This window comes from Oncorhynchus tshawytscha, linkage group LG22, assembly GCF_018296145.1.
Source record: "Oncorhynchus tshawytscha isolate Ot180627B linkage group LG22, Otsh_v2.0, whole genome shotgun sequence".
NCBI classification, from domain to species: Eukaryota; Metazoa; Chordata; class Actinopteri; order Salmoniformes; family Salmonidae; genus Oncorhynchus; species Oncorhynchus tshawytscha.
The window spans coordinates 14858148-14885556 of NC_056450.1; the positions used below are offsets into that span (position 1 = coordinate 14858148).

Genomic DNA, 27409 nt, shown 5'->3' on the forward strand with positions numbered 1-27409 from the left:
TAAATACTGGAGGCTGAGACAGGAGGGGTCAGGAGACACTGTGGCCCCATCCGAGGACACCCCCGGACAGGGCCAAACAGGAAGGATATAACCCCACCCACTTTGCCAAAGCACAGCCCCCACACCACTAATGAATATTAATCAGGTGGTTTATTCCAACTAGTTGAATATCCTTGCCACCGCCTTACTCTACATAGACACAATATGATGTGTTTGAGCTCCCCTACCATATCTGCCTAGCATGTGCACAACACTAAAATGTCAAATTATATGTGAATCCTGGAGGATTTAATTTCCAATGCTTATTTGTATGACTTAAGCAAAATGTTCCATGAATGGCTGAAAAATACATAGCCTCATATAATTCATTTTCAGTCCATTTCAGATTTCGTATGTGATTACACTAGCACAATTGGAAAGACGTGGAATAATAAAATGTGTGGGGAATAACAGTAGTGTTCTTGCTGACAAGCACAGTAATTACCCTATATTTTAGCCCATTAAGCATGAGTTGTTCCATTGATCCGACTAAATAAGTTATACATTCTCCTGAAGACGAGTATATAAATCTGCCCTTAAATCCCAGCCAAATGTTTATTTAATTGTTGTCGTCCCCCCTCTAGAATAAAACGTACACTTTAGGGTTCACAATCTGTTTGACAAAATTATTTTCATAGTTACAAATCAGGACACCCTACCAAACTTCGCTGCTAAAACATACTGTAGGTTTGTCTGCTGCCTTTTCGTTGTCACCGCCTAAACGCCAATCACCAAAATGAGGGGACTAATGCAAGTGCTGATTAAATCTACTTTAAATCGATTAATTCCACTACCTTGACCCTATCTGCTCCTGCACCATGCCAACAACCTGGGAGAATGGGACACCACCACTCAACACACCCTGTAACTCTTCTGAAGTCAAATATTGTATACCCAAACACATCTCTGCAGCTGCCATCACAAAATACATTTTCTGTGATTTACGTTCCATTTCTGCGGTACAGTTGATGACCATTGCTATGAACACTAAGAAGCCAACCTTACTGAAGCATACAGTGGGGCAAAAAAGTATTTAGTCAGCCACCAATTGTGCAAGTTCTCCCACTTAAAAAAGATGAGAGGCCTGTAATTTTCATCATAGGTACACTTCAACTATGACAGACAAAATGAGAAGAAAAAAAATCCAGATAATCACATTGTAGGATTTTAAATTAATTAATTTGCAAATTTCACCTCCTCCCTGTAGGCCGTCTCATCGTTGTTGGTATTCAAGCGTACCACTGTAGTGTCGTCTGCAAACTTGATAATTGAGTTGGAGGAGTGCATGGCCACGCAGTCATGGGTGAACAGGGAGTACAGGAGAGGGCTGAGAACGCACCCTTGTGGGGCCCCAGTGTTGAGGATCAGCGGGTTGGAGATGTTGTTTCCTACCCTCACCACCTGGGAGCGGCCCGTCAGGAAGTCCAGGACCCAGTTGCACAGGGCAGGGTCGAGACCCAGGGACTTGAGCTTAATGACGAGTTTGGCGCTGTAGTTGATGAACAGCATTCTCACATAGGTATTCCTCTTGTCCAGATGGGTTAGGGCAGTGTGCAGTGTGATTGCGATTGCGTCGTCTGTGGACATATTGGGGTGATAAGCAAATTGGAGTGGGTCTAGGGTGTCAGGTAGGGTGGAGGTGATATGGTCCTTGACTAGTCTCTCAAAGCACTTCATGATGACGGAAGTGAGTGCTATGGGGCGATAGTCATTTAGCTCAGTTACCTTAGCTTTCTTGGGAACAGGAACCATGGTGGCCCTCTTGAAGCATGTGGAAACAGCAGACTGGGATAAGGATTGATTGAATATGTCCGTAAACACACCAGCCAGCTAGTCTGCACATGCTCTGAGAACGCGGCTAGGGATGCCGTCTGGGCCGGCAGACTTGCGAGGGTTAACACGTTTACATGTTTTACTCACGTTGGCTGCAGTGAAGGAGAGCCCGCAGGTTTTGGTAGCGGGCCGTGTCGGTGGTATTGTATTGTCCTCAAAGCGAGCAAAGAAGTTGTTTAGTTTGTCTGGGAGCGAGACATCGTGGTCCGAGACTGGTCCGAGACTGGGCTGGTTTTCTTTTTGTAGGCCGTGGTTGACTGTAGAACCTGCCACATACCTCTCGTGTCTGAGCTTTTGAATTGTGACTCTACTTTGTCTCTATACTGATGCTCAGCTTGTTTGATTGCCTTGCGGAGGGAATAGCTACACTGTTTGTATTCGGTCATGTTTCCGGTCGCCTTGCCATGATTAAAAGCCGTGTTTCACGCTTTCAGTTTTGCGCATATGCAGCCATCAATCCACGGTTTCTGGTTGGGGAAGGTTTTAATAGTCGCTGTGGGTACAACATCCCCGATGCACTTGCTAATAAACTCGCTCACCGAATCAGCGTATTCATCAATGTTGTTGTCTGACGCTATGCGGAACATATCCTAGTCCACGTGATCTAAGCAGTCTTGAAGCGTCGAATCCGATTGGTTGGACCAGCATTAAACAGACCTGAGCCCGGGCGTTTCCTGTTTTAGTTTCTGTCTATAGGCTGGGGGGAGCAACAAAATGGAGTCGTGGTCAGATTTTCCGAAAGGAGGGCGGGGGAGGGCTTTGTATGCGTCGTGGAAGTTAGAATAACAATGATCCAAGGTTTTGCCAGCCCGGGTCGCGCATTCGATATACTGATAAAATTTAGGGAGCCTTGTTTTCAGATTAGCCTTGTTAAAATCCCCAGCTACAATAAATGCAGCATCAGGATATGTGGTTTCTAGTGTACATAGAGTCCAATGAAGTTCTTTCAGGGCCGTCGATGTGTCTGCTTGGGGGGGATATACACGACTGTGATTATAATCGAAGAGAATTCTCTTGGTAGATAATGCGGTCGGCATTTGAATGTAAGGAATTCTAGGTCAGGTGAACAAAAGGACTTGAGCTCCTGTATGTTGTTATGATCACACCACGTCTCGTTAATCAAAAGGCATACACCCCCGCCCTTCTTCTTACCAGAGAGATGTTTGTTTCTGTCGGCGCGATGCATGAAGAAACCAGGTGGCTGTACCGACTCTGATAACTCTGCCTGAGCCTGCCGTCCTGTACCTTTGCTCCTACTCTGGATTACTGAACTCTGCCTGACCCTGAGCCTGCCTGTCGCCCTGTACCTTTGCTCCTACTCTGGATTATCGACCCCTGCCTGCCTTGACCTGTCGTTTGCCTGCCCCTGTTGTTACAATAAACACTGTTACTTCACACAGTCTACACTTGGGTCTTACCTTGAGCCGTGATACTGACAGGCTAATAATAATAATAATGAGTGGTTCACAGTGATGCAAGTACATAACAAACAGATGTAACTAACACAGAGTGATGCTCAACATTTGATTGGGTACTTTTACATGATTTTGTATTTTTTTCATGCCTACATGCTGCACAAGCTTTATCATTGTTAAAATGCTCACATTAGTACAGGGAAGAGTCATGAACATGGTGGAAATTAAAACCAGGTGAAACAGACTTAATCCAAGAGGGGCACACATAACAGAACAGACAGTCACACTAGTTTCTGTAAAATGCCTTGTTACTTATTATATTCAAAGCTGAAGATGAATGTGACTATTATACATTAGTTTATACTGGAACTGCAGCAGTGCACCATACAAGGCTTTTATCCCTCTCACTCCCTGCCCTCATCACTGTTCACTCCCTCCCTCTCACAACTGCTCCTTCTTTCCCCCCCTTTATCACCCCCCTCTCTACTCTCTCCCAATCTATCTCTCTCCCTCTTTCTTTGATGAAACCCTCTGGTCATTATAGTGGGTAGTTTGGTTTAGGGCCTCTTCAAAGACTTGCATCACCAGCTGTTATAGAGCTTCGCCACTGCTCCAGGCACCCAGTTAGCACACAACACACATTTATTTTGGTGTGTTTATTTCCAATCCTGCTGTCCCCGCCTCAGCAGATACTGGGGGGCATTTCTGCTCTGGTGTGTGTGTGTGCTTTTGGGAGTTTGTGTGTGTGTGCAAATTAGTAATTCAATTTCCCCTGGGATTTATGTAATTGTAAGTTATGTAATCAGTATGACAGTAAGGGCTGTCCTGCTCACATTACGGGTAGCCTAGACTCCTTCAGGTAGTACTATGTTTTAGGGGATTATTTGAGTACCTCAGTGGGTGATGCTATTTCGTTTGCTTTTGGGATACTGTATTTCAGAGCGGAAATAGAGAGGGAAGAGGGAGAGGGAAACTTCTTTCAATTTTGGCAAACTAAGAAACAATACAGAGTTTCTATGGCCCTGAGGAGAACACAAAACACTAGAGTTATGATAAAAGAGAATGGAAACAGACTAAAACAGTCTTGGTTTTAGTTCAGGCAAGAGAGTAACACTTCCCCCAGCTGGTTATAACAGGGAGTGAAGAAATTAAATAAACATCACATGCCAAAACAAAACTAGTTCAATTAAATCAATTTAGCTATTATAAATTATTTAATAAACAGCATCAAACTTTGGATTTGATGATCAAATAGTTTCTATTTGTTTTAGAGTTGAGCCACTGTCAACTTTTTAGTTGGCGCTGGCACACTAACACAACATTTTGACATTACAAAACATGATCTGTTCAAGTTCATAAGATTTCCTGTACTTCAGGGTAATACATTTTTGGATTAGCTAATACTTACAATTATATGGAGGGTGATCAGTGCCAGTTCAAAAATGCAATGCTTGAATGCTAAATAGGAATGTGAAAATGATAAATACATTTTTATTTTAATATCCAGTGCTTGACTTGGGTCGGAGCTGTCCAGAACGCCGTACCGGCACTTCTAATTTTGGGGGAATGTACCAGCTCCTTTATAAAAAATAAAGTAGCCTATCGCTTGCCCAGATTCACACACAGAGGCAAAAAAGGTTGATCAAAGCAGAATGAAGGCGGAATATTCATTGAATAGCAATGGTGAGTGGGCATTCATTTCCTGATTCCGCTTTGTTCAATCTGATTTGCAGCTAGTCTGTGAATCTGTGAGTGACAGTATTGCACAGATTGAAAATGTGTCAACATGATTTTTTAATTTTTTTAATTGATTTATTTTTCACCTTTATTTAACCAGGTAGGCTAGTTGAGAACAAGTTCTCAGTTGCAACTGCGACCTGGCCAAGATAAAGCAAAGCAGTTCAACACATACAACAACACAGAGTTACACATGGAATGAACAAACATACAATCAATAATACAGTAGAAAAATCTATATACAGCATGTGCAAATGAGGTAGGAGAAGAGAGGTAAGGCAATAAATAGGCCGTGGTGGCGAAGTAATTACAATATAGCAATTAAACCTTGGAATGGTAGATGTGCAGAAGATGAATGTGCAAGTAGAGATACTGGGGTGCAAAGGAGCAAGATAAATAAATACAGTATGGGGATGAGGTAGATTGGATGGGCTATTTACAGATGAGCTATGTATAGGTGCAGTGATCTGTGAGCTGCTCTGACATCTGATGAGGGAGACAGCTAGTCAGGGAGGTAAGAGTCTCCGGCTTTAGTGATTTTTGCAGTTCGTTCCAGTCATTGACAGTAGAGAACTGGAAGGAGAGGCGGCCAAAAGAACAATTTGCTTTGGGGGTGACCAGTGAGATACACCTGCTGGAGCGTGTGCTACGGATGGGTGCTGCTATGGTGACCAGTGAGCTGAGATAAGGCGGGGCATGACCTAGCAGAGACTTGTAGATGACCTGGAGAAATGGCATGATGCGCTGTTCCAAGTTGTCAAATGAGGGTTTGTAAAGGTCATGAAAAGTAATGGAAATTAGTTTCATAATTGTTGTTCATGTAATTCATGAAAGAACACTTTTAAATATGATCAATCAATTAAAAAACTAAATTTCAGCCATTATCTGAATGACCCTTCAGTCCATGTCTGTGGTGCTGCGTGCCAGTGTGAGTGGGCCGTTGCCCGAGGAGAGAGAGCACAACATTTCAGCAGCCGGTATAAAATAATGACAGACAGAGTAACTAGATCATCAATTCAAAATATAACTAGCGAGATAACTGCTACAAGTTAACTACAGCCAACTAAGCGTTAATTTTGTTGTTGCCATTCCACGGGCACTGTAGAGATGAAATAAATCTGCATCATAGGAAAGATGCGATTCCTACCTTATCCATTTGATCCCTGATTTATTGAATGAGGGAATCATTTTAGAAAGACAATTATTTGGTTGTAATGTTAAAGACAAGCCTGCACAACCAGGAGCTCTCCAGATGGAAGGTTTACCACATGTTGACAAGATGTGACTAACAGTGCAGTTATATGTGGGGGGCTAAGTGCCTTGATTAAGGGCACAGTGGCAGGAGGTGGCAGGTCTACATAGGATTAGACACAGCAGATTTCCAGTGTCAATAATGCGTTCTTTTTCATGTAGGCTATAATAATAGTCATGAAAATGTGGTTAAAAGTCATGGAGAAGTCATGGAAAATGCGTATAAACCGTTAACAGTGAATTAGAGGTCTCTATAGCATAATGAGATTTGTGAATTTTGGTCTAATGGACCGACTTCGAAAAAGAAAGCACCTGCACTTCTTTAAACCCAAGTCAAGCACCGTTCATATCAGTGTGCATGATTCATGCCACAATTAAGTTGCAAAATTACAATTAAAATCGAAAATGGTTGATTTAAAATTTGAAATGGTAAACAGAAATTGTAAATAAACATGGTAAATGTAAAGAGCTAAATGGTAAACAGAAATTGTAAATAAACATGGTAAATGTAAAGAGCTAAATGGTAAACAGAAATTGTAAATAAACATGGTAAATGTAAAAAGCTAAATGGTAAACAGAAAATCAAAAATGTAATGTGCAAAGAGAATTTGAAAGTGTCTGTTGTCATTTTACCACTAACCAATTAAGCATTTTCTCTTTTCAATTTTCATTTTCATAGTGCATGCAAATAGCTTCTTTGAGGTGTGAGCCAGGAGAGCAACACCACACCCCCATGCGGTGGTACATTTTAGCCATGTCAGGCTCTCTGTACATTGATTTGACTAGCGTAACCAACACACAGGGTGCTAACCCAGGTCTCCTACGCACCAGAAAAGCATAGCCCTGCAAAGCTGAAGCTTAGGCATTGACTCAGGGAGCCAATGCTACTCTTCAGGTCTCAGGCAAGGTTAGGCCTACTCATCATATATGTGTGGTAACTGAACCACCTCAGTTACAATTCACCATCCTTTGTCCTCCTCCTCCTCACAGATACCCATCTGAGCCATGGCACAAATATGACTGACAGGGTTCAAATAAGGGTCGTCTTGCACATCAGAAGAGCACATTAGCCCACTAAACCAAAGCCTATAGCCAATGCAACTCTTCAGGTATCAGGCAAGGTTACTCATCATATGAACAATAAACCAGGAGGAATGCATATATGATGAGTAACTTTGCCTAGTGTTGAGTATCTTTGCCTGAGACCCAACAACTTGCATTGGCTCTCCAAGCTAAACTGCCCAGGCTTTGGCTTAGTAGGCTAAGATGTTCTTCTGGTGTAGAGTACACCAGGTTTGAACCCTGTCAGTTACACTAGTCTAAAATCAATGCACATAGAGAGTGGGTTAGGGTTGGCAATGATGTATCACTGCATGGTGGTGTTGCTCTCCTGGTTCTAGCCTCTATGAACAATTTGCATGCACTTTGAAAATGTAAATTAAAAGAGAAAACGCTCAATTAGGTAGTTGGGAAATGAAAATAGCACATTCCCATATTACATTTACTATTTTCTGTTTAACCATTTGCCATTTTCTGTTTATCATTTTTATTTCGAATGGCAGATGCCATATTTGGTTTTGATTTGAATAACAATTTCATTGTGGCATGAATCATTCGCACTGATATGAAAACATAAACGCATGTATCATTTTCACATTCCTATTTAACGGTTAATTATTGCATTTTCGAACTGGCACTGGTCACCCTCCATACAATCAAGCATAAAAACACACAGGTACTGTGTTTGATAAAGAGGTTGAAACCTCACCGAACCATGCTGTAGCTATATTGATAGCTATCACTTTGCTTGAGGCGGGTTGCTCCACTCGCGTGCCAAGCTGGTGCCGAATGAGCGGGCTAATATCGTTATCTCGCGCCATCGCTACCTAGCTTTTCAGCGTGTTACCACCGTCAAACAGGCTTACTTTGGACTTAAACGTGTGAGTATCAAGGTATTGTATCTTATCTGAAAACGGGGCTAAAGTTATTCAGAAATTGAACTTTTTTTCTTCAGCTACAGTAACTAGCTGGTTAATTAATTTGCTAGGTGACCATATAGCAACGTCAAAAGGTTAGCTGTAGCTCGTTGTCAACGACGCTTTCGAGAAAGTGGCGCGTTTTCATAGTCGAATGCTTGTTGAAACAAATACTTTGCAAGTGAATTGTGCCATATCAAATTAACCAACTTGTTGTTCTTATCAAACAACCCCCGCAGTTATCAACAGGTCGAGGACTAAGTTAAGTTAGGTGATAGACCACCAAGGCTTTCACCATGATGTTCTATACTCAGCTCTTCACATCCAAGCGCGGGCCTCTGGCCAAAATTTGGTTAGCAGCTCATTGGGAGCGGAAAATCACCAAAACTCATGTGTTTGAATGCAATTTGGAGAGCACCATCAAAGACATAATCTCCCCACAGGTAAGCTAAACTTTGTTCTGTCTTCAAAAGTGTACAAACAATGGGATGAAATGTGTTTGCCACTGTTTTAACGTTTGTTAGGCCGATGTTGGCTCACCATCATGAACTCTTGTTGTCTCCTTCAATGCTTTTTTTGTCTCAATGTCTGTGAAAAAATATCTGATACCGGTAGCCACACAATGAGCACATCACTGATGAAATGACTGATATAACTTAGATCTGCCTCTGCTTGTCTCTGCTTGTGTGCAATCATTTTCAGATAAAGATCGGCTTACGAACTTCTGGCCACCTACTTCTGGGAATAGTGAGGATATACTTCAGAAAAGCCAAATATCTCCTTGCTGATTGCAATGACGCTGTTGTCAAAATCAAAGTGGCCTTCAGACCAGGTTAGCCAGGTATCCGTTTTGTGTGGTCAATGTCATTAAAATGTTGACAGTAACTCCATGTTATTCTGATCATTGGAAGAATATATCAGCTGAAGTCTTGTATCAAATGATACATTTATTTCTGTTGTGTCACTATCAGGACAGACTGACATGCCTGCTGAGGCACTGGAGGCCACACTTAAAGCAATCACGTTAATGGAGGATTTCACTGACTTTGATTCCCAGCTACCAGATGCAAAGTACTTTTGTTTTTCTTTCTCTCTCTCCTCATTTCACCCGCTCACATTCAAAGCAAAAAGATATTCACCCAATACTCAATTTAGGCTAGTTTCAGTAGATCATGGGGTTGTGGATGCTTCACATCACAGTATTTGTATCAAAAAGTAATTTGTTATGTTCTCTCCTCTCTCTGACCCTAGTGCCATAGGTGTAGTGGACCATTTTTCACTGAATCAGTGCCGAACAGAGGACATCACCCTCAAAGAGGATTTTGGAAATAGCTTTCTGACATTTGAGGACTTTGGTAAGTTTTAGGGTTGCTACTATACAGTACCTGCCTGTTTCTCCCTCAAAGTTAGTTTACCCTCACTTTCAAAACTCTAGTTTTATCTTGCCTTCTCGCCATAGCCCACGTTTCTCTCCTTCACTCACATTGCTGTCAATAACTTTCTCTGACTTACTCTGTATCAAAACATTTTAGGTGATGAGACCCAGTCTCACCAAGGGGGCATGTTAGACGTGAGTTTCCTAAGTCTGGCCCAGCAAGGAGATGCTTTTGGCGATGAGGACACAGGCTTGGACATCCTGGGTGACGTTCTTACAGGGTTAGGTAGATTACTTTCTAAATGTTTTCTGTTACTCCCCAACCCTGCATCCTGACCTGGACTCTTAGGAGCAGTTTCACTTTAAGATAACATATCGGTTCCACATCTGAACACATCAACAATGTTCAAATGCAAACCTAGACAACGTCTCAAATTCCTTTTCAAATCCTGTGTAGACTGTCTAGCCAGTTCCAGTGAGCATGCTGTTTTGACAGATTTTTTCGAAGCTGAACAACAAAATATGTTGCCGGAGACTGCTATGATGGATGTTAACCAAGAAGGTAATTTTGTGTTTATTTTGCTTCTGTCTTTTAGGAAACTTCTAACCCTGTCTAAATATTAAGTGTAACTGTAGATATTGGTATGAAGGTGTCTCCATCTGTATGAGACCACATTTCTACCACAGATAGAACAACAAGACAGATATTTCACCACATGTATAAGTGTGAAGCATCCACTTGGTGTTTCCACTCACTACCAAATACGGTAGTGAGAGGAAGCCCAGTGGCCGGCAGTGGGAGAAGATGGAACGAGATGGATTTTGGCCGACATTCTGCTAATTATCTCATCGATGAAACATTTGATCTCAATACAGTTTTCTGTTCCCAAAACTACAATCTTTTATGAACAGAGTGGACTAAGTTTTGTAGACTTTACCCTTTGCCAAAGTAAAAAATAAATAGTGTTGTTTAGGAGTGCAAAGACGAATTGAATTATTGCACACACGCACTTCAGAGTAGGCGTTCCCCAACGTAAATATGCAAATGCAGGCTAGAACGCGCCATTAGGATCTCGCTAGCTTATGCTTGGCTCTGTCCACCTCCTTGCCTGTTCTGCCCGCTATGGCTCCTTTGTTCCCACTTGAAACGACAGGCTGTGATCTTTCTTGGTTTAATTATAAAAATCTTTGGTTCTACTTTGTGCAAGTGTTGAAGTGCTCTGGCAGCAAGTGGCAGTGCATATTGGAAAATTATCCTTTCATTATTCAGGTGCCATTTTCAGTTTGGTGTTAACTTTGCAGCAAGTACATTTAATTTTTCCGGTGCTGGAACTTTTCCCAAAATGGGGTGCTTCATAGTTATTACATTATACAGTATAATATTAATCCATTGTATGCTGTCCATGTCTACTTTATGGTATGCCCTTCATTCCAAAACCTTGCAGGTCGTCCAGACAGCTCTACTACATCTGCACCCATGGAGGAGGATCACCCTGTCCTGAATGAGACAACTCTGTTGGGCAATGAGGAGGAGGGCTTTGCTCTAGAGCCTGTCACTGTTACGCGTAACTATTTAGCTGCCTGACACGCAACATCTTTACACCCCAACATGGCCATTCTCATAAATGAATTTACTGTCCTTCAAACACACAGTTATCTAACTGGGCACAACCTCTATCACACATCAAAGCCATAAGTAACATAATATCCTGTTACTTATTACCTGCGGTGGAAACTTGTGTGAGAAGCATAGATAAGCCATTGGAGTTAAACCTTCTGTTTGCCTTCTGCTTCCTTAGCAACCTTAGAGAGGAGGAAGGGGAAGAGGAGAAGGAGACTGGTGGTGGACCAGGCCAAGGAGTTGTCCAACCAGGCCATCAGGGAGCAACTCTCTGACTACTCAGATCTCACTGCCCCACTGGACATCGCCCCGCCTACCCGCCAACTCATGCAATGGAAAGAGAGTGGTGGGGTGGACAGGCTCTTCAGTCACCTCTGTGCCCCTGTCATTCATCCACACCTGCAACAGGTAAGCAGGGTCTGAAATTAACACCTGTCCCATCAGTCAAATGTAGGTTGACATATTTACCTGTAATGTTTATCTCATCTGTTCCATAAAAAAATACAGGTTCAGCTTAAGAATGTTGTTCCACCTAATTCATACCTATAATAGATACATATTATATTCCACACTTAAGTGAGGAAATTTAATTCACATCTGTAACCAGTGATGTATAGCAGCGGTGCATTTTGGTTCAACAACTGCCCCCATTCTGTCTCTGCAGCTCTATTCCAGGGATGTGTTCCATGTGAAAACAGATGGAGTTGTCAATGAAGATGACCATGAAGAGATGAGAGAGGAGAGACATGAGGGTAGGAGGTCATATTTACAGAGAGCAACACCATGTTATAGAAATTATCGTCTGAGAACATTACACTAGCCATTACATTAAATGAAATTGAGGGAATTAAAGTGCCCCCAGACCCCATTACCTTGGAACTGTTATGTTTCCTATTTGGGTTTATACATTTTATGTGCCTCTGTACAGTGGAAACAGATGCAAGCGCCTTGCTCAGTGTCCTGCATGAGACCACGGATCCTGAGAGAATTGGACACAATGTGGAGCTCACTCCTCTGCACCAGTATGGGAATGACAACCCACCTGAATACCTCTGGGACGCAGTACATGTAAAGAGCTCAACATGAACACAAAATATTCATATAACCTTTATTCAACAAGGTTATCCTATTGTCTATCTTTGTCTGACAACTTTCCTTGATCCCTCTTTCTCATTTCCCCCTCTTTTTCTTGTCTCTCAGGATGGGAGCAGGTTGGAGGTCTCTCAACCTGAGCTCCCGTCTGAGGATTCCATATATGTTCATCCTTCTGGAATGGAAAGGGAAACTCCATCGACTGTACCACGGAACACACAGGTGCTTTCACATGCTTTGAATACACCCACAGACATGCATATACACTACCAGTCAAAAGTTTTAGAACACCTACTCATTCAAAGGTTTCTTTTATTTTTACTATTTTCTACATTGTATGGAATCATGAATCCTGTTGTAACCAAAAAAGTGAAAACAAATTTTTCAAATAGCCACCCTTTGTCTTGATGACAGCTTTGTACACGCTTGGAATTCTCTCAACCAGCTTCAGGAGGTAGAATGCATTTCCATTAGCAAGTGTGCCTTCTTAAAAGTTAATTTGACATGAAGGTCAGTCAATACGGAACATTTCAAGAACTATAAAAGTTTCTTTTAAGTGCAGTTGCAAAAACCATCAAGTGCTATGATGAAACTGGCTCTCATGAGGACCTCCACAGGAAAGGAAGACCCAGAGTTACCTCTGCTGCAGAGGATAACTTCACCAGCCTCAGAAATTGCAGCCCAAATAAATGCTTCAGAGTTCAAGTAACAGACATCTCAACATCAACTGTTCAGAGACTGCGTGAATCAGGCCTTCATGGTCGAATTGCTGCAAAGAAACCACTACTAAAGGACACCAATAAGAAGAGACCTGCTTGGGCTAAGAAACACGAGCAATGGACATTAGACCGGTGGAAATCTGTCCTTTGGTCTGATGAATCCAAATTTTAGATTTTTGATTCTAACTGCAGTGTCTTTGTGAGTAGGTGAACGGATTATCTCCGCATGTGTGGTTCCCACCGTGAAGCGTGGAGGAGGAGTTGTGTGGGGGTGCTTTGCTGGCCTCCACAATCACCTGACCTCAACCCAATTTGAGATGGTTTGGGATGAGTTGGACTGCAGAATGAAGGGAAAGCAGCCAACAAGTGCTCGGTATATGTGGGAACTCCTTCAAGACTGAAGCATACTGTGAAAGCAACCCAATACTTTTTTGGAATGTTCTGCAATGGCCAAGTCAATCGCCTGACCTGAATCCAGTTGAGCATGCATTTCACTTGCTGAAGGCAAAACTGAAGGTGAAAGGCCCCAAGAACAAGCAGGAACTGAAGACAGCTGCAGTAAAGACCTGGCAGAGCATCACCAGGGAGGAAACCCAGCATCTGGTGATGTCTATGGGTTCTAGACTTCAGGCAGTCATTGACTGCAAAAGATTTGCAACCAAGTATTAAAATTCACAATTTAATTTATGATTATGTTAGTTTTGAGACCTGAAAATTATGTATTAAAATGGTTGTAATTCCTACACGGTTCATACAATAATTTTGACAAAACCCTTAAATTAAAGATGAAAGTACACTTTAAGCACGTCTTGATTATTTCCTTTGAAATCCATTGTGGTAGCATACAGAGCCCAAATTATGCAGATTGTGTCACTGTCAAAATACTTTTGGACCTGACTGTATATACACACACACACACTTGCACGCACTTACACACACATACAAACACACACGGTCATCATGAGTGCGGTGTGACGTACGGTACACTCTGTAATGTGTTGCTATCTCAAACTACAGTCTATGGTGGACAGCCAGGATGACTTGGAAGAGAAGAGGATGACCAGCCGAGCACAGAAACTACTAAATGCTCTCAAAGTAAGAACCTGATACCCCTATGCAGCAGGGCATCCATTCTTACACTTAGCTTGTTAGCTCGATTACGATCTGACCCAGAAATCCTCAGTCACTGAGGACAGGGATATTAAAGAGGATTGGGCAGGATTAGGGGACAATCAGTGGAAATGAAATTGCTGTGATTGTGTGTTGTGTTATAACAAACAGATGGGATTTTCCCTTATCTGACATTTATCCTTCATATAAAACAGAAACTGACCTATCCCTGAGACAAAATGTTCATGTTCTATGTTGTCCTGACATCCCTGAACAGATTCAGAGCAGCAATGCCATGTTCAGCCTGAAGACTTTGTGTGAGAGGAACAGTCGCTCCCAGGCCGCAGCCACCTTCTTCTGCCTTCTGGTGCTGAAGAAACAACAGGCCCTCGACCTGCACCAAAGCGAGCCTTACGCTGACATTATGGCCACTCCTGGACCCAGGTTCTATGAGACGTAGAGGAGGACTCGTAGTGGAGGAAGGAGGAGGAGGTTTTGATATGAAGACACCTTGTTCATAGACTCACTGCTCTGTCAACAACTGCACAAACTCTGTAGTGGTCTTGACACCCTCGTCAAATGTGGACCTTAGGAGGGTAGCTGATTGAGAACTGAATACACCAATAAATATAATTTTGATAAAAGTGACCAAACTGGGTTGTGACATAAAGCACTTACAAGCACTACTGAGATAGTTATGGTACCTCAATGCATCTCCCAGGGTCCAAACCCAAGTTAGCTACTCATTCCCTTTATGAGAAAACAAGGCTTGCTACAAGACATTATTTGGACAGAGTTATCGTCTGATTTGGGACACAGTAAAAGTTTATGAATGTTCTGTTATTTTGTTCAGGTGCTTTACTTGTTTGAGTAATATGGTTTGTTATTTATTATGCTGACAGACTAAGATTTTTTAGATTGACCAATTTCAGTAATAAGGGTGGTTTTGGTAGTGTTTTTAACTTTAGCTATTTTTTTTACTTGTTACTGTGTTTTTATTCTTAAAGCTATGTAAATATACCCAGTAAATCTTATTTAATGATAAGAGCCTTAATTAATGTGTAAAGTCTCAATTAAAAGAAGTACAAATTCACCATAGGATGAACTAATACTTGTATGTGTAATGCTGATACAATGGCAAGGATTTTAATGAGTCTGTTGAATTTTACATGCCTACATCACTGTTGCCCTGATTATGTCCTTGTCCCTTATGCCCTTGACACTTGTAAATAGACTGCCTAACAAGCTTTTATCTCAGACTATCCCCAGCAATGGTAGGTGTTAGATAATTGCCGAATGATGCGGCATGATCCACTGTCTCTTTAAGAGAATCCGTTGCAGTGTAGTCCTACGCAATTGCCTCTGTTCACTTCATGGCCGGTTCGGCATGGATTCTCATCAGCAGCACAGCATCCATGTACAGATAAATGCCAATAGTGACCGTTCACACGCATTCCACCAGAAGTCCTGCGGGGACCAATTCTACTCCAGGATGTAGGACTATTTATCGGCCTGGCAAATATGGTACCATAAATGTTGGGAATCGTGTCATCTTTACTGTACTGTTATGTCAGAGATCACAGTCGGGTAATCGCTGCATGAGAGGAGGCTTGTATTATATCCCCTATCAGTTGCCTATGTAGGGCACAGCCTGGACGTAATTAGTTTGTCAGCTATTCCTGCCTCATCCTGAAGATTCAAAACATTGGATGGGATGTTTAGGTTCACCGGAAAATGATGTTGGCTGGTAGGATGTTTTTTAAAAGATTTATACTGGCATATAATCTATAGTAGACTACTATTTGTTTTCTATCATTTCCATGTATGTTGCACGGAGCTGAAACTGATATTTCGCATGTCTTTCAGCTCCTTGTCAATTCGTCAACATTGCGCGCGGCTTTATTATCGAAAAAAATATTGTGAAGGGAATATTCAGTTTGTTCAAGGACGAAACCACAACGCTCTTTGCCCTTTGGCATTCTACAGATGATGTAAAGCACTATGCTGAACTTTATTCGGTAATTTCACGAAAACTAGGTAGCCTACTACGGACATAGGCCTATTACTGCATGTTAATCAAATGATCGTATACGGCGTACAAGCAACCTGTTAATTCACCATCCTACAGTTATGCCGCCTGATGCTCACTATTACGTAAGCAGTACATTGCGTGTCCCCACCACCTGTTGCACAGGGGCCCCTCAATCATTATCCAAGGGTACTGTAGGGTAGGCCCTGCCTCTGCCACTTTCCTGTGTTGCTCAAATGCACTCTGTCCTCAACTGTCCTTTTGACACAGTGACTACAGACACCGATATAACATATCACAGGTATGCTGTTTTTGTATATTCGCTGCTTTGTGCTCAGCAGGGTTTTTTGCTTTGATCATACTTTTTTTGCTCCCTTATTGTTTGAGATTGTTTTTAATCTTTGATAGTACAGCAAAGCTATGCTGCTCAGCTCAGTCACAGCCTCAGAAGTGCTGATGAGGCAATCCTGTTTTGCACAGCACTTTTTAAAATATGTCCCTGTCCCAGTTGGGCTGTCATAGTTTTGTAATTTCCTTTGCTGTTTGGGTCTCTTCATGGGATTTTGATATATGTTTAGTCCCATCTGTCTGTGGTTACCGGGGATGGCGTGTGCAGCAGTGAGATGGCGATGAACTCACAGAATCCCCTGTGCTTTTCCTGGTCTGTCTTGTGAAAGGCTTCTTTATCTGTTGAAGAGCTCCTGATAGCCAGACTGGTTTACTCATCAATGGTCTCCTAACAGGCAGGGCCACAACAAACCGTCAAAATACTTAATTGTTTTATGTTGAATGTGTTTTTTTAATGCACCATATGAGTCCATCCCACTGGACACACCACATCATTTCAATGTGTAAATGTGGGTAATATTTGGTTGAGACGTTGATCAATGAGATTTCAACCTTTATTCACCCACTCAAAAAAGACAGCCAAAAGTTTGTTGATATGCAGATGTGTTATCACTATGCTTTCAACCATCTAAAAGGCACAACTAAATTCCAATGGAAAAACAATGTCAGATGTTTTGCTTTATTTTGTCATCTAAATGTATTATCTGCGCTTTCAACCATTTTAAAAGCACAACAAAGTTCAAATGGGAATACAATGTCAGATATTTTGAATTTATACAACAATTTGTTCAAGATTCTATGCAGATTATTACAGCAATTGTGAAGATCTCCACAGACCTGTGACCTTTGCATGCTATCTTGAACATGTACGCTTGCTATGATTACATACGAAGTCATTTATAGTTACATTAGGCTAACCTAAACATGTGGCCAAGAATGTGTTACTCATTTTAAGGTTGAATAAATACTGTTACATTCGTTTGTAAAATGGCCTTAACTTTAGGCTTTTTACTGTATTGTAACGACCCTGGGTTTATAACCGCGGATATCTACTGCTCACGAGCTTGCTTTATCAATTTGTAGACAAACTGGAATTAAAGCCAGACTAAGTGTCACAGATGGAACTATCCACACAGAAAATACATCTCCTTAAAATGCTCATTTGGTTGTGTTGACAACAAATTAATAATGTATATGTTGCATTCACGTCTTCATCTCAACCAAAATTCTAAGTGTTTCAACCACTATGTGCCCTGTGGGATGACATAGGACCATGTCCTTGCCCTGAGATTAAAAGTGGTATCTGGTAGGCAGAGGAAATGTCCACAAAATGTATTGCTTTTCCACAGTAGTTTTTAACAGATTACCTCCTGACTACATCCATTCGGTTTTCTCTATGTTTGTACATCATGTATTATGCAGTCCATCTTTGAGCCATCTTCCTAGTTTTCCTCTTGGAGCCAGCAGCAGGTGGTCCACACCCATGTCACTCCCTCAAAGCCGGAAGCCCTCTGCAGGACAGCGCAGGTAATGCTGCCCCCTTCACTCCCTATATGGTATTTTTGCTACTGTGTGAAAGTGATGATGTATGAAAATGATGGCACCAAGAAGCACACGCATACTAGGGTAATTTAGTGCCACATGTATAGTGGGTGAGTTGTTGGAAACAATGCATTGATTTAGTTTGTTTTCTTAATGTTAGTGACTGAAGATAAGTCCAATCAATATGTAACATTAACATTGCCTCTCTGTTACAGGCAGCCAGTGGCCACTAGCAGTGGGCGCCATTCCTATAGCGATGCCTCCAATGCCAACACTTACCCCGGCAGGGCTAGTGAGGGTAGTCCTACAGCCCGGACATATCCTGGCACACCTAAGTAAAACAGAGCATCTGTACATCAAATGCAAGACACATGCAAACATAATTTTGTTTTAAGAATAGTTTTTTTTAGGTCGAGGCCAAAATATCATGCAATAAAGATGATTCCGAAGAAAACAGCAAATGTTTTTAGAATAAGGTGCAGCATCGGCCCTGCAATAAAAGGACAAATAAAAAATGTAATGTAGTCTTGAGATTCATAATTTATTATGAAAATCGAAAGGTGCCGAGCTTGCATAAAAACCCCACTGACATCTACTCATAAGATATAAAGCAGGCTGCTCACCTCAGTGAAAACTAATTCCTCTTCCTCAGCCTCTCTTATGATGACAGTTCTTTACAGTTCATTATCTGACCATCTGATGCATAACTGATAATCGCCATAAACTCTCCTTCACACCCCTGTGCAAACCCAGGCATCAGGTGAAGCATGCAACCTGCAGTGATAACCATGGGATTTGGCCCCCCACACCAGAGCAGTACCTCACCCCGCTGCAGCAGAAGGAGGTGTGTATCAGACACCTGCGAGCCAGGCTGAGGGAGAATGTCCAGAGGCTGCAGCACAGGTGAGTCTAAAGGGATGCGTCGTGACAAAGAAGCAGAATAGTGGCTAACTTGTTTAAAAATAGCATATTGTAGATATCATAGAAGTGTCTCTTCCACAACCCAGCTGGTTGTATTCAACCACATTATGATTACAAAAATAGCAACATCAATAACGGTCTAGCATTTCACTACAGAACCTGGCCTGGGATAGTATTTCTAAGACTTCTCTATTGCCTCTATCACCTTTTAAATCTGGAATCCTTCATGGACTACTGTATTTATTATGGATCCCCATGACTCTTTCTGGGGTCCAGCAAAAGTAGGCCTTCATTGTAAATAAGAATTTGTTCTTAACTGACTTGCCTGGTTAAATAAAGGTTAAATAAGAAAATAAAAAAAATAGTGCGTATGTTATTGTGTGTGTGTGTATGTCTGTGCCTATGTTTGTGTTGCTTCACAGTCCCCCTGTTCCATAAGGTATATTTTTATCAGTTGTTTAAATCTAATTTTACTGCTTGCATCAGTTACTTGATGTGGAATAGAGTTCCATGTAGTCATAGTTCTATATAGTACTGTGCGCCTCACTTAGTCTGTTCTGGACTTGGGGACTGTGAAGAGACATCTTGTGGCATGTGTTGTGGGGTATGCATGGGTGTCCGAGCTGTGCAGTAGTAGTTCAAACAGACAGCTTGGTGGATTGAACATTTCAATACCTCTCATAAATACAAGTAGTGATGATGTCAATCTCTCCTCCCCTTTGAGCCATGAGAGATTAACATGCATATTATTAATATTATGTCTCTGTGTACATACAAGAGCCAGCTGTGTTGTACTGTTCTGAGCCAATTGCAATTTTCCTAAGCCCCTCTTTGTGGCACCTGACCACACGACTGAACAGTAGTCCAGGTGCGACAAAACTAGAGCCTGTAGGACCTGCCTTGTTGACAGTGCTGTTAACAAGGTAGAGCGGCTCTTTATTATGGACAGACTTCTCCCCATCTTAGCTACTGTTGAATCAAAATGTTTTGACAATGACAGTTTACAATCCAGGGTTACTCCAAGCAGTTTAGTCACCTCAATTGTCTCAATTTCCACATGATTTATTACAAGATTTAGTTGAGGTTTAGGGTTTAGTGAATGATTTGTCCCAAATACAATGCTTTCAGTTTTAGGACTAACTTGTTCCTTGCCAGCCGCTCTGAAACTAACTACAACTCTTTGTCAAGTGTTGCAGTCATTTCAGTCGCTGTAGTAGCTGACATGTATAGTGTTGAGTCATCCACATGCATAGACACACTTTACTCAAAGCCAGTGGCATGTCATTAGAAAAGATTGAAAAAAGTAAGGGGCATAGACAGCTGCCCTGGAGAATTCTTGATTCTACCTGGATTATGTTGGAGAGGCTTCCATTAAAGAACACCCTCTGTGTTCTGTTAGACAGGTAACTCTTTATCCACAATATAGCAGGGGGGGTAAAGCCATAACACATCCTTTTTTTTCCAGCAGCAGACTATGATCGATAATATCAAAAGCCACTCTGAAGTCTAACAAAACAGCCCCCACAATCTTTTTATCATCAATTTCTCTCAACCAATCATCAGTCATTTGTGTAAGTGCTGTGCTTGTTGAATGTCCTTCCCTATAAGCATGCCGAAAGTTTGTTGTCAATTTGTTTACTGTAAAATATCATTGTATCTGGTCAAATACAATTTTTTGGGGGTTGAAACTGCCACGTCTGTTTGGAATATTACAACAATAAACAGCTGCAAACAACAAACACTGTTTTTTCCCCCTCCCCCACCTGACATCATTGTACATGCGATAGAACAGCAGAATATGTACTGCCATTTTTTTACCACACTGCTCGACGCACCTCACCTCAGTTTTGTCCACAAAACAATAACTAAAGTGCTGGGGTGGACAGTGGTGCTCTTTCCCCTAATGCAGATTCCATCTTTAAGGCGTACCACATATTGATTCTCTGCCCTATGTAGCCCTCATACTCTCAACCTCTCTTTTTCTCTCTATTTCCCTCTCTCTCAGGGACAGTGAGATAGCTGAGATGAAGACCCAGCTGTGTCGGATGCAGGAGGACTGGATAGTGGAAGAGTGTCACCGTGTCGAGGCCCAGCTGGCTCTGAAGCAGGCGCGCAGGGAGATCCAGCACCTGCACGAGGTCGTGGAGACAGTACGATCAAATCTCGGCACCCCAGAAAAAGCCCCCTATGACAAAAAGCCATACCTCTCACCGCAGAGACCCCGGCCTACAAAGTCCCGCTCCTGTGGGTGCTCCCCAGCCAGCACCCTGAGCCGCAGCACCGCCCACACCCGGCTGAGCAGTGAGGCCCTCTATGTGGACCGTAATGGAAACGCCCCAGGGCCTGACCTGCGTGCAGCGGCACAGGTAGAAAGGGGGCGGACCCACCTGCTTCTGGAGGCGGCCCTTCTGTCAGAGCAGCAAACCCCGTCTGGCCCCGCCCTGGTCCACGGCCCCTCCTCTACCATGCCACGCTCCTCCACCTACGAGAGGCTTTGCAGTGGAGGGGCTGTGCTGCCCGTCTCCCACTCCTGCCAATCCCTGAGTAACAGCTGCAGGTGCAGTGGACACACCTACCTCCCTCATCACCACCTCTTCCTTCACCTCCCCCAGGAGGAGCCCTCGGCTGCAGTGGCGGCGGCTGCTGCTATCCCCGTGAGGGAGGCAAAACCGGAGGTCCGATCCCAGGCCTGCAGCCCCACCATGACCTGGGTCTCAGAGGAAGGAGGGGGAGAGGAGCTGAGCATCATCTCCCTGGCAACAACCAACATCACCCCAGCCTACTCAGAGCAACAGCTGTTCCCTCCCTCCTTGTCTTTCTCCCCTCCTCCCCAGCTCTCCTACAGCCTAGAGCCACTGTCTCCAGATGGCCATGTGGAGATGACAATGATGCCAACAGTGGCCCAAACCTGCCAGCCCAAGCCTGGGCCAATGTTATCACCAGAGAGGCAAGGAGGTGTGACAGGGGTGGAGGCTGTTGAAGTTGACGGTGAAAACGTTGTGGGAGGGGAAGAGGGGGTGGACGGTGCTCCCCAGCGGAACTTCTGGAGCCGATACTTCCTGGTGGACCTGTTGGCAGTGGCCATGCCGGTGGTGCCAACGGTGGCCTGGCTGTGTCATGGGGCCCCGCGGGAGGTCATGCCTGTGTACCACATTGGTTCTCTGCTACGGGGTTGCTGCGCTGTGGCCCTTCTCTCTCTGCGACGCGGGGGACGTGGCCCCACAAGCATGAATGGGGCGTCCAATATCTGACAACTTTACTCCTTAGCCCCCTGACTTCCCTCACAGCAACCATGCAACCCCAACCTCTAACGAGTCACAGCCAGAACAGCAATCACTTTGATTTTGACTTGAACTTATATCGCTTTTTATTCTCCACCCACCACGTCTGATTTGAGGATGACCTTGAGATTTACATGATTTGTTTGTTAGATTTGTAATAATGCCTAACTATCTAGGAAATCAAATGCAATAGTGATTTGATGGGGAATGCGTGAGCCTGCGTGAACTTCTTGCCACTGGTCTACAGTGGCTCCCATGACTGCACAACTCATTGCATGTAAACCTGAGAAATGTTCAACCCTTTGCCATTAACTCACCTTAAACAGAACCTTCAAATACACACCTGCTACATTTGAACCTCGAACACTTTGACGTACTGTATTCTCCGTGAATCTTCTCGTTGTCTTTGAAATTGGGGTGAACATGGTTCACCTTGTTAAACATCAGCAACATTTTCTTTTAGAGCTAAGTCAATGAGGGACCTGAGTGGGAGTTTGAGTTGAATGTATTTGGAAAAATAATTTTCTCAAGAAAATAGATGAGGAAAGTAGATATGTTTGCACAACAGATGGGAGATTGGGAATCTATTACTTTTCAGGGATCAAACGTTTATCTTCTGGTTTCATTAATTGTATTAATAGTTAAAGGATAAGAGTAAAATTCTGAACAAGTCTAGCACTGTCACTATCCATGTCCAAATGCTGAAAGCAAGTACAATGCCAGCTATGTATGTATTTGTTGGAAATACATTTGTTGAATTTCAACATTTACAATATTAGGAAATTATAAATTATTTTCAAAAGGCTAGATATTTCTTTCAAACATTGCACTTTTTTCCACTTTTAGGACTATACTACTTTACGTTTCATCAAACATTAACCATGCAAGTCTACTTTTGAGCCACATTATGCCGCTAATGCTACAGTGATAGATTCTCAATGATTCAACTTCATAAGTCAAAAGCAATAAGAAAAAGCTATGATGAAGTCTTTACAAGTATTGGTAAAATTGCACAAAAAAGCTGTAGAATACAAAGTGTAAATAGACCTGGATGTATTTCTTCTTCCCTTTGAAAATAAACTGAAAGTTGCCTTTGTCGGTTTGTCATCTATTGAAGTCTGCTTCGGGAGAATTAGACACATGGGAATCAATATGAAATAAAAACATTTGAAGTCTCTTTTTGACATTGTTAGAACATATCCAAAGCTCTTAATGAGGAATATAATACATTTTTATTAACCAATGGGGTGAGAGTTGACTCATTGGGGAGGGGGGCAATTTTACATATCCATAGTTTGCTGATGTTCCTGACAATGTGTGCTGTGGTACTGGGTATGAAAAACATTTTTATCACAGATCAAGTTTTGCTATTAGAACAAAGGTTTTCAATTTTGCATTCCCCTGTGATTAGTAATGGATTTCAAACATGTCCTTAGCACTTCTCAGAGCATCACTAGAATTGGTCTACAGTGGAGAACCATTTCTCAGATACTGCACAACAGAATAAAAACAGTGACACAAGTAACATTTAATGTAGACATTTTTTCTTTCCTATATATCCTATTTTAAAAACACAATATCATGCCTACTGGGTGTTAAAGGATATTTTTTATTCAAACACACCATAGGAAATTGACCCATTTTGTTGCTTGAGAGGAAACTATACTTGTCAGCATACTCTGCGAGTTCTGTACTATAATAATGACCTTTAATTATGCATTTTTATATATATATATATATATATATATATATATATATATGGTCTTGCCAACAGAGTGTGCCATGCTATTCAGTGTTTCATACAGAAAGTTGATGCAACTGAAAAAATCTATATCAAAACATCACTAATATTAATTTAAGTCAACTTCTGTAATCCAAATGACATTACCTGATCCATTTAGGTAGTCTTTTTTAAATATTTTTAAATCACTTATGTCCACATTTTCAAAAAAGTTTCTAAAGCAAGGCCACTCACAGAGCCACAAGAAATAGATCAAATTTAATGTGTGTAATGATACTTTATCCCAAATTTTGCCAGTACCTACCCCTGATGGCAGGCATGACTTACAAATCTGAAGTAAAAAAACAAAACAAAAAAAAATACCATAAACATACATAACAGAATAAAATGACATGATATCTGAAAGGTATGGCCTATGACTTGTTAGGGTGTCCTACGACAAGCTAGATCAAGGATAAGGTATTAAGCAAGCAACAAAAACACATTTGAATCTAAATGGAAAGGAGAGTGAAGTGCTGAAGCTATTAGACAGTCTTTTACAGGAGTCAAGTGCATTAATCTTCCTTTAGCCTTTTCCTCCATGTTCCCGAGATAGGAGTCAACCTGCAGAGGGGGACAGGGATAGTTCTATGGTTAACAGGAGAGATGCGACAGAGGGGATTATGGGAGATGAGCACCAAAGCTTGTTACACACATTCTAATGAGCTCTTAAGCTCTTACCACTGTAATCTACTCTGTAGTTAAACACCAACAGTGGAGCGCAATTATTGTAGACGATTTTTTGTAGAATTCTCTCACCCTGAAAATCTGAGTGGAATTAAACACATAACAAGTGCACACAGGCTTCACTCCAGGCCCATCAGCTCCACATCAAAGATCAGTGTAGAGTTGGGTGGGATGATGCCAGGGTGCCCTTTGCTGCCATAGGCGAAGTCCGGCGTGCAGGTCAGGGTCGCCCTCTGGCCCACGCTCATCTGAAACAAAAGATGTCCTATTTTGAAGATGTCATTCATTAACATAACCCTCCCATTGTGTCCTTACAAATCACTCCTAACCCCATTTTTTTAAATTTTCCAAACGAATGAAACAAATGGTTTAATCATTCCATTTACATTTTAGTCATTTAGCAGACACTCTTATCCAGAGTGGTTCACGACTTACAGTAGTGAGGGCATACATTTTTCGTACTGGTCCCCCGTGGTAATTGAACCCTGCATTACAAACGCCATGCTCTACCAACTGGGCCACACACCCAGGAGAACCTTACCTGGCCAACCCCCTCCTCCCAGCCACGGATCACCTCCTGCTTGCCAATCTTGAACTTGAAAGGCTTGCCTCTGTCCCGGGATGAGTCGAACTTGGTTCCATCAGTCAGTGAGCCTGCGTGCAATAGAGTATTGAAAGAAAGTCATAGATCGGTTTAGCGAACGTTACAGTATTTGTGAGGGGACAAAAATGCAAGTAGCTAGTTACCGTTTGATAGCACCCATATCAAAATCCCCTGGATAAATAAATATCCACAGTAAACTGATAAAGCTATTGCACAATGGAAAGTTGGTTAACACCAGTCTTAATAATTAATTATCACTGGTTTTCAGCAGAAAACTGTCAAGCTATAAGCTAGTGTTAGCTAGCTAGTTTAGTTAGGGTGTGTAGGTAGCCATTATAGCTAACTACCTAGCTACTCGTCGTAGAAAAACGACGTACTTTTAATTAGATAAGAAAATGGTGTGGCAATTGTTACGTAGTTTATCAGACTATATCAGCTTTGCATATTAGATTGTCCAACAAATACCACAACACTTATGTTGCCGACGCAAGTAGAAAACTGACAATAGCTAGCTAAGCTAACCAGCTAGCTAGCTCGCTGACTTACCGACATAATGCACAACGCATGTCTGCCCTTTTTTGGGAAATGTCTGGCCTAAAAGATTGAAGAAAGGGTGAGAATTAGCCAGGCCTTATGTAAACAAATTTAGCTATATCCACTTAACCAATTTAATCATATTTGCTGTTTGTTCCATACCATCACCCGGGGTTATGGTCTCGATTTCTACTCCCATTTTCGCTCTCCGACGCACAAAACTGTAAGCGGAACTGGAAGTCCAAGGGTGTAATCATTAGTCCAAACAGTTTCAAAACGTTCGGTTTTGCAACTAAAACGGGAGTTTCTATTGGATATATTGGAGGTAGATCCCGCCCCCTTTTGTTCTGTTTAAGAAACGTTTTGCAACAGAATCAATGTAATGAATGTGCCCCAACGCATTGAAGAGGGCAACCGCAATTAAATGGGCCAATGCCAGTTATGATGAGAATGAATGCCTAATCGTTCATATCCTCCTGAGACAATTCCTTTTTGTCCTTCGCTAGTGGGCATCAGTTTTTGGTCCGTATCTCATACAAGCTACTGTATTAAGTGCTGTTCTCCTGAGTGGACAGTCTGGGCTTTTCAATTCTATCATGTGTGAGGTGTGACCTTGACCACTTCATCTTCCTGGTTGTTAAAAAAAAATGGCTGCCAACAATTACACACTTTTAAAATGTGCTATGTATTAATTATTTGTGAGCTTGGTGTTAATTGTTTCTAGTAAGTATATATATATCAGGAATAGCTACGCGAGTTGTCAGGACTGTAATAATGTTTTCACATTAACCAGTTCGTCAATCTAAGTAACATTATTTTAAAAATCCCCATCAAAATCAGTCAATTTAAACTAGAGATATCAGTTTTGAACTGATAACTACAGTATTATGACCACACTATGGAAAGGGGATACGCTCAAGCACACAAGTGTCATGGGATATCTGAAGGTAACCCATACAAACAATTGGAAGTATGGAGGGCATTCAAGGATTTCTCTTTATTTGTACTATTTGCTACATTGTAGAATAATAGTGAAGACATCAAAACTATGAAATAAAACCTATGTAATCATGTAGTAACCAAAATCAAAATATATTTTACAGCCTCTGGTGCGAATCCAGTCTATCACATCCGGCCGTGATTGGGCGTCCCACAATTGGCCCAGCGTCGTTCAGGTTTGGCTGGCATTGTAAATAAGAATTTGTTCTTAACTGACTTGCCTAGATAAGTAAAGGCTAAATAAAATTAAAATAAATAAAAAGGTGGTTGGCGTCTTGACTGACGACTGCGTGTTGAGCCCATCTCCTCTATCAGTTGAATGTATGGCTTCAACACTGAATAGAGGGAAAACAAGAACAGTTAGTGGCCTAGGGCTAGCTACATATATTTAATGTTATGCAAATACAAAACATCAAGAGGAAGTGTGCAGCAGGATGTTTGAGAAGAAGCATAAACGCAGGTATGTGTAAGTGAAGGTGTGAGGCAGTATGTTGGATTTAGAGAGGAAGCTATTGT

The 27409-nt window shown here is 42.0% G+C and overlaps 3 protein-coding genes across 6 annotated transcripts; 2 read left to right on the forward strand and 1 right to left on the reverse strand.

The window, feature by feature from the left end:
- The first annotated feature begins 7923 nt into the window (after positions 1 to 7923).
- rad21l1 (RAD21 cohesin complex component like 1) lies at positions 7924 to 15413 on the forward strand. 3 transcript variants are annotated; one of them, XM_042303817.1, is made up of 14 exons: positions 7924 to 8227; positions 8491 to 8694; positions 8954 to 9083; positions 9223 to 9322; positions 9503 to 9606; positions 9784 to 9912; positions 10084 to 10188; positions 11072 to 11191; positions 11426 to 11655; positions 11912 to 11999; positions 12176 to 12315; positions 12448 to 12561; positions 14076 to 14153; positions 14446 to 15413. In XM_042303817.1, exons 2-14 carry the CDS (start codon positions 8548 to 8550, stop codon positions 14626 to 14628), a joined length of 1668 nt encoding a protein of 555 aa, XP_042159751.1. In that variant the 5' UTR covers positions 7924 to 8227; positions 8491 to 8547; the 3' UTR covers positions 14629 to 15413. The 3 variants fall into 3 exon arrangements, with proteins under 3 accessions (XP_042159751.1, XP_024240072.1, XP_024240073.1); XM_024384304.2 differs by having other exon boundaries at positions 7924 to 8215; XM_024384305.2 differs by having other exon boundaries at positions 7926 to 8215; positions 10123 to 10188.
- An 86-nt stretch (positions 15414 to 15499) lies between these two features.
- On the forward strand, positions 15500 to 24380 carry LOC112221890 (syntaphilin-like). 2 transcript variants are annotated; one of them, XM_024384303.2, is made up of 5 exons: positions 15500 to 15915; positions 17968 to 18072; positions 18303 to 18422; positions 18841 to 18990; positions 21014 to 24380. In XM_024384303.2, the coding sequence occupies exons 1-5, from the start codon at positions 15878 to 15880 to the stop codon at positions 22257 to 22259; spliced, it is 1659 nt and encodes a 552-aa protein (XP_024240071.1). In that variant the 5' UTR covers positions 15500 to 15877; the 3' UTR covers positions 22260 to 24380. The 2 variants fall into 2 exon arrangements, with proteins under 2 accessions (XP_024240071.1, XP_024240070.1); XM_024384302.2 differs by lacking the exon at positions 15500 to 15915 and having other exon boundaries at positions 17146 to 18072.
- On the reverse strand, positions 23503 to 26170 carry LOC112221893 (peptidyl-prolyl cis-trans isomerase FKBP1A). The gene is made up of 5 exons (XM_024384306.2): positions 26057 to 26170; positions 25907 to 25954; positions 25298 to 25410; positions 24829 to 25004; positions 23503 to 24633 (listed from the first exon to the last, which is right to left on the reverse strand). Exons 1-4 carry the CDS (start codon positions 26091 to 26093, stop codon positions 24876 to 24878), a joined length of 327 nt encoding a protein of 108 aa, XP_024240074.1. The 5' UTR covers positions 26094 to 26170; the 3' UTR covers positions 23503 to 24633; positions 24829 to 24875.
- Between the last annotated feature and the right edge of the window lie 1239 nt (positions 26171 to 27409).

What these genes read in the sequence shown, in the direction of transcription:
- rad21l1 (XM_042303817.1), top strand. Translation starts at nt 8,548, where the DNA reads ATGATGTTCTATACTCAGCTCTTCACATCCAAGCGCGGGCCTCTGGCC. An exon ending in CAAAGTGGCCTTCAGACCAG is followed by an intron (nt 9,084 to 9,222) that starts GTTAGCCAGGTA and finishes TGTCACTATCAG; the next exon opens with GACAGACTGACATGCCTGCT. An exon ending in CTGTACCACGGAACACACAG is followed by an intron (nt 12,562 to 14,075) that starts GTGCTTTCACAT and finishes CTCAAACTACAG; the next exon opens with TCTATGGTGGACAGCCAGGA.
- LOC112221890 (XM_024384302.2), top strand. Translation starts at nt 17,876, where the DNA reads ATGTATTGCTTTTCCACAGTAGTTTTTAACAGATTACCTCCTGACTAC. An exon ending in ACATATCCTGGCACACCTAA is followed by an intron (nt 18,423 to 18,840) that starts GTAAAACAGAGC and finishes GTGCAAACCCAG; the next exon opens with GCATCAGGTGAAGCATGCAA. An exon ending in GTCCAGAGGCTGCAGCACAG is followed by an intron (nt 18,991 to 21,013) that starts GTGAGTCTAAAG and finishes CCTCTCTCTCAG; the next exon opens with GGACAGTGAGATAGCTGAGA.
- LOC112221893 (XM_024384306.2), bottom strand. Translation starts at nt 26,093, where the DNA reads ATGGGAGTAGAAATCGAGACCATAACCCCGGGTGATG. An exon ending in GACCATAACCCCGGGTGATG is followed by an intron (nt 25,955 to 26,056) that starts GTATGGAACAAA and finishes TCAATCTTTTAG; the next exon opens with GCCAGACATTTCCCAAAAAA. An exon ending in ATGCGTTGTGCATTATGTCG is followed by an intron (nt 25,411 to 25,906) that starts GTAAGTCAGCGA and finishes TATTGCACGCAG; the next exon opens with GCTCACTGACTGATGGAACC.